At 35.6% G+C, this 6,000-nt stretch overlaps 1 protein-coding gene across 1 annotated transcript in view; it reads left to right on the forward strand.

Annotated features, from left to right (window-relative positions):
- The window catches only part of RAB21 (RAB21, member RAS oncogene family), a 30,298-nt gene extending 24,590 nt beyond the window's left edge, over positions 1-5,708 (forward strand). Inside the window, exons 5-7 of the mRNA XM_068970820.1 lie at positions 656-710; positions 1,221-1,309; positions 4,081-5,708. Of these exons, the coding sequence (XP_068826921.1) occupies positions 656-710; positions 1,221-1,309; positions 4,081-4,223 (287 nt within the window). The 3' untranslated portion in view covers positions 4,224-5,708. The remainder of the gene's footprint in view (positions 1-655; positions 711-1,220; positions 1,310-4,080) is intronic.
- The last annotated feature ends 292 nt before the right edge of the window (positions 5,709-6,000 follow it).

Genomic DNA, 6,000 nt, shown 5'->3' on the forward strand with positions numbered 1-6,000 from the left:
TAGCCTAATATATTTTCATGAGCAATAAGGTGGCCTTATTTAATTACTGAGCATCTCTGAGTTGATTGGGGACCACTTAGACTCGGGGCTTCCCTGCTGGCTCAGAGGTTAAAGCGTCTGCCTGCAATGCAGGAGATCTGGGTTCGATCCCTGGGTTGGGAAGATCCCTTGGAGAAGGAAATGGCAACTGACTCCAGTATTCTTGCCTGGAGAATCCCATGGACGGAGGAGCCTGGTAGGCTACAGTCCACGGGGTTGCAAAAAGTCATACACGACTGAGCGACTTTACTTAGACTTGGATAAAAATCATAGATTTTTTTCTTAGAGTTCCCTAGTAAATCTTAATCCCGTTTATACTCTAAATCAAAAAGAATGCTCATCTCCTTGGGCGAGGTCTTTTCTCTCCGAGGCCACAGCTTCAGGAGGGATATTCATTGAGCCATCTGAGGGAGGTTGAGGCATTCACCTTGACAGTCAAGATCAACCCTCATGTCATAGGAGTTCACTTGATAGTTTCAAGACACTTTGAGAAGTCTGGTGGGGATTTGCATTATTTTTCTATGGGATCAAAATAGAATTTGTATGTTTAGAATTAGCTTAATTTCATTATAAAAATGAATCAGTGTTAAACACTGGCATTTACTTTTCCAATTAGGTAATAAAGTAGACTTGGAGAAGGAGAGACATGTTTCCATTCAAGAAGCAGAATCGTAAGTGTTTTCTTTCTCTTCCTTCCATCAGTCACTCTCTGTAAGAAGTCTTCATCCTTGCACCGTGTTCTTTACCATTTAGTTATTACTCAAATCTTTTAATATAGATTGAGCTATTGGATTCAATGAAGTGTGTTTACATTGGCAGTTTCTAGACTTTTCATGACATTTAAAGATATTTCACTTTCAATTCTTTTTCTGGTTTCAGTAAAAAATATAAAAGTGATGCAAAAGGAAACTTCCATGGCCAAATAGCGAGTCACAAAAACAAATATTTGGGTTGCAAATTAATTTATAAAAATTTCAAGTCTTGCAATATATTCTTATTTAAAAGTTGGTTCAATATATAGAGATATTAACCAGTATATAATTTTAATTTCACTATACCTGAGTTAATTGGTAATAAGTACCAAAAGTGCTACTGTAAAAAAAGAAAGTTCAAATAGCAGTTGTGTCAAAAACTTGAAACATTTTTTTACAGCAATTACTGATGTTACTTTTCTTTTTAAGGTATGCAGAATCTGTGGGAGCAAAACATTATCACACTTCAGCCAAACAGAACAAAGGAATTGAGGAACTCTTTCTTGACCTTTGTAAAAGTAGGTGTATGGATGTGTTGTGTTTGCTAAACATATTAAAATAAATGCAATACCATTAAAAATAAAAATGGAAGGGGAATATACAGAATAAAAGATTTAAGAGATGTAACAACATGTTGCAGTGGATGGACGTTATTTGTATCCTAATTTGACAAACTAGTGAAAAAGAACATTTATGAAACGATTGGGACTATTGATGATCTTAAGAAATATTGTAAATTTTGTTAGGCATAATTATAGTGTTGTGATTATGCCTGAAAATAATTTTTATTTTTTTAAAGTTTTTATCTTTAGAAATCATAATTTATGAATGAAATTTATATGTCTGGCGCATAAATTTGATTTAAAAATAATGGTAGTGATGATTGCCAAGTATGGATGAAAGTGTGTGATGGACATAATAGATTTTCATTATGTTTTTCTTTTATGTATGTTTGTGCTTTTTCATATTAAAAAAAAGAGAGAGAAAGGAAAATGTTTATCATATACAACCTGAAAGTCATTTCTCATATCACCAATAGAACACATACTATACTTAGGAAAACCCTAGTCTGTAGAATAATGGATTGAGATGATTTTGTCAAATTACATTCCTTGAAATCACAGACTCTTTTGAGAACATGATGAAATGATGGTTTTCTCTCTAGAAAAATGTACATATACACAAACTTTGGAGTAAATACTAGTTTTATGTAAACCTGAAGATCATTCGTAGTTCACCTGGGATAGTAATTCTCTAAATGTAGTCTCCTAATTAGCAGCATTAGCATCATTTGAGAATGTATTAGAAGTGCAAATTCTTGGGCTTTACCCCAAACCTACTGAATCGAAATTCTAGGAGGTGGTTCTCCAAATGTGTGTTTTAATCATTCCTCCTTACGATTCTGATTTATACTAAAATATGAGAACCACTGCTGTACATATCAGTCACTAGGAGATCTTGTTAAAATTGTAATTTGATAAAGCTGGTCTCATGTAGGCCTGAACTTCTGTTTTCTAACAGACAGCCAAGGATTAATGACACTTGTCCACAGACCATACTTTGAGTACTGAGGTTCTAGATCAGTGGCTTGTAAATGTTTTATATGACATCTTTATATAAAAAGATTGAATATTCTCCATATGTTATTTTAAAATTACAGAACATATACAAGTGCTTATGTATTTTGTATATTGTAAAACATATTAAAAAAATAGAAATTTTGAAAGGTTGGGGGAAACTGTTTTCTAATTTCATCTCAATGAATTGTCCCATATACCTCAATTTGGAAACCATTGTTCAAGATTGGTCTCTGGACCCAAGTTTAGAACCCTTATTCTGTTCTAAGGACTCTCTTTTCTTTGCTCATCTTTTCAGAAATGTATTTTGCAACTATTTACTCCTAGTCTGTGTCTTGTATTCTCATTTTTCTTAACTGTTTCTCAAAGAGCAAAAGATCTAAATTTTAATGAGGTCTGATTTGTCAGTTTTTCTTTTGAGTCATTTTTTGTGTGTCTTACATGAGAAATCTTTGCTAACTCAAAGTCATAAAGATTTTCTTCTACAGAGATTCCCTCCTATTTTTTCCTTTTTTTAAATTAGTTAATTTATTTTTGGCCATGCTGGCTCTTCACTGGGTGTGGGCTTTTCTTCAGCTGCGGAGAGCAGAGGCCACTCTCTAGTTGGGCTCTGCGGGCTTCCCACGGCAGTGGCTCTGTGCGTTGTGGAGCACCAGCTCAGGGGCCCGCAGGCTGCAGTAGCTGTGGCTCCGGGCTTTATGGAGCTCAGGCTCGGTAGTTGTGCTGCGTGGCCTCAGTTGCTCTGAGTCGGGCGGGATCCTCCTGGATCAAGGATTGATCTCCTGCGTTGGGATCTACTTCTTTACCAGTGAGCCACCAGGGAAGCCCCTCCTGCTGTGTTTTCTTCTAGACATTTTGTTTTACATTTAGATCTGAAATTAATTTCTTACTAATGTTCACATATGGTGGGAGATACAGATTGAACTTTCATTTTTTTTACATGTAAATGTCCAGTTCTAGTACTATTTCTTGAAAAGATGATTGTTTTCATTCAGTAAACTTGGCACATGTGTTAAAAATCAAGTGACCATATGTATGGGAGTCTGTTTCTGGACCTGTTTTGTTGACTCTGTATTTCTTTTTTCACCAGTATCTCATTGTCATCATTAGAGCAACTTTCTATTGTATCTTTAAACCAGATAGTGTGAGTCCTCCAGCTTCTTCCTCCTTCATCCTAAACTCTGGTTCTTTCAAATGTTATTTGCTTAAAAGTTTTACATTAATTGAAGAATAATCTTGTACCCTAAATATTGCTTGTACTTGGAACAATTTGACCTTCTTTGACATATTTTGAAGGCGGGGAGAGGGGACGACAGAGGATGAGATGGTTGGATGGCATCACCAACTCAATGGAAGTGAGTTTGAATAAACTCAGGGAGTTGGTGATGGACAGGGAGGCCTGGTGTGCTGCAGTCCATAGGGTTGCAAAGAGTCAGACATGACTAGGCGACTGAACTGAACTGAGCTGACATATTTCTAAGTATACTTGGAAAATCTTAAGGATGGCCCTTGTATACAGTCATTTGTTCGGATCAAAAACCTGTTTTCTCTGGTGATGTCACTGTGGCTGTGATGCAGCTGGACAAATACCCTTGCTATTACTTAGTTTCCTTGTTGGTTGAAAGTCCGCTATCATGATAGTAAACGGAAATTAGAGAAACAGAAGACTCCAGTTGTGGTCCTAAATGATGTCTGCTTTCTCCCTCTCTTAGGAATGATAGAAACTGCACAAATGGATGAGAGGGCAAAAGGCAATGGCTCCAGTCAGCCGGGAGCTGCAAGGCGAGGTGTACAGATCATTGATGATGAACCTCAAGCCCAGAGCGTTGGCGGAGGGTGTTGTTCTTCTGGATAACTGTTCACCCCTAAGAAAGTAAAAAAAAAACAAACTGTGGATCATTGCCCTCAACATGAAGACTGCCATATTCCAAGTCACATTATTTTACCGATGGAGTTACAGAATTAACAGTATTTTAAATTACGTTTATAACTGCAGAGACCTTAAGTGCTAAACCTAGTGGAGTTTGTGACCAGAGAATTGGCATTTTCTACAAATGTTAACAAAGCAATTACCAATGGCCTTTTTACATATTTTTTTCTTTAATAAGAAATAATATGCATGTAGAAAAGACCTACTTAAAGGCTTCATTTATATTCTTTTAAATCAAATCTTTATTTAATAACTTATATATGTTGTTGGAATGGTATACATTTTTGCAGTCCTTTGTATTTTGTGGTAGTTTGAATTGTATCCCTTCTAAATGGCAAAATGTCTTGTTTTCTTCTTCTTTTTTTTAATTAGCAGATACCTGAAGTACTATTTTTGCAGGGTTTGCACAGGCCCCTAACTGTCTACTACACTTTGATATAATCTATATACATCCTGTATGCTGAGCTGGTAAAATACAATGTAAATTACATATTAAATATTTTATCTGCTTTTACAAGTGCAAGGTGCAAAAATATATACAATAGTCTCATTGATGACTGTAAAGTGAATTAACATTTGGTGATAATGCCTAAGCTTTTTGACTCTGATATAAAGATCATAGCTCCCCTTCACTTCTGTCTTAACTTGAAAGTGGCGTGTTTAAATTTTCTCATATACTTTACTTGAATTATTGCTGTTGTCATGTTTTTTGCCTCTAAATCCATGTGATGATTGATTGAGCAACAGCATTTGCCTTTGGGTTTTGGGTTGTTTTGTTCTTTTGTGGGGTTTGTTTTTTGGGAGGCAGGGATAAAAGAAATGACTTCTGCCATTTTTGCTTTAGAGTGGTTACCTTAGAAGTATTTGGGTGGAGCATGCTGAGTTTCACTTCTGCAAAGCTTTAGGTTTCTCTTATGCTTTATATGAAATGGATTCACTGGTATGAGAAGAGAGGAAGAAGTCCCAGATAGGAGCCACTCACCAAGACTCTTTTATACAGCAGCATGTTAGTGGTAGTTTCTGCTCCGGAGGCAGCAGTTCTAGATCTTTCCTAAGCAAATTGTATTTGTTCATTGCTTGCCAGAGATGAACACGGAAAGTTTTGTTTCATTTTGTAAGCGCTATCCTTCTGAGTTTCTTTGAAGGGAAACATTTCATGTAACGTAGTTATAGCAAACACTGGAAAGATTTATAAAATTATATTCTTGTATACTTTGTAAATGAGTCTCACTAGGTTTTTTTTTTTCCTTAAGCATAAGACTAAACTTAAATTTGTTAATTTTAATAGAATCAGGCACAGGAAGAACACAAATTATGTAAATTAACAAAAATTGTTCTTGTTCTAATATATATATTTTTCCATTTCTGTCATGCTTGGAAAACTAGTAAATGATATGTCTAAGATAAAATGGAATGGTCCCTGGATTTACTTCTTATAAGAAGCAGTAGTATACAATAAAGTTGTTAGCTTGAACAGTTAAGAGAATGTAAAGAAGTTATAGTTACAAAAAAAGTAACTTTCCCAAATGGGTTAAAGTTGAATGAATTACCATCTTGCTGTTATGACATTGCAATTTCAACTTAGTATTAAGTGTTCTATAAGTCTGCATTTTTACCCTCTTTAATTACTGTCTCTGTCGAACTCAACACTGCTGCTCTGTTGTGTGTTCAGGGAGGGTGGGGTGGAAAGAGTTTCCTGGAA

Source organism: Capricornis sumatraensis, chromosome 4 (assembly GCF_032405125.1).
Source record: "Capricornis sumatraensis isolate serow.1 chromosome 4, serow.2, whole genome shotgun sequence".
NCBI classification, from domain to species: domain Eukaryota; kingdom Metazoa; phylum Chordata; class Mammalia; order Artiodactyla; family Bovidae; genus Capricornis; species Capricornis sumatraensis.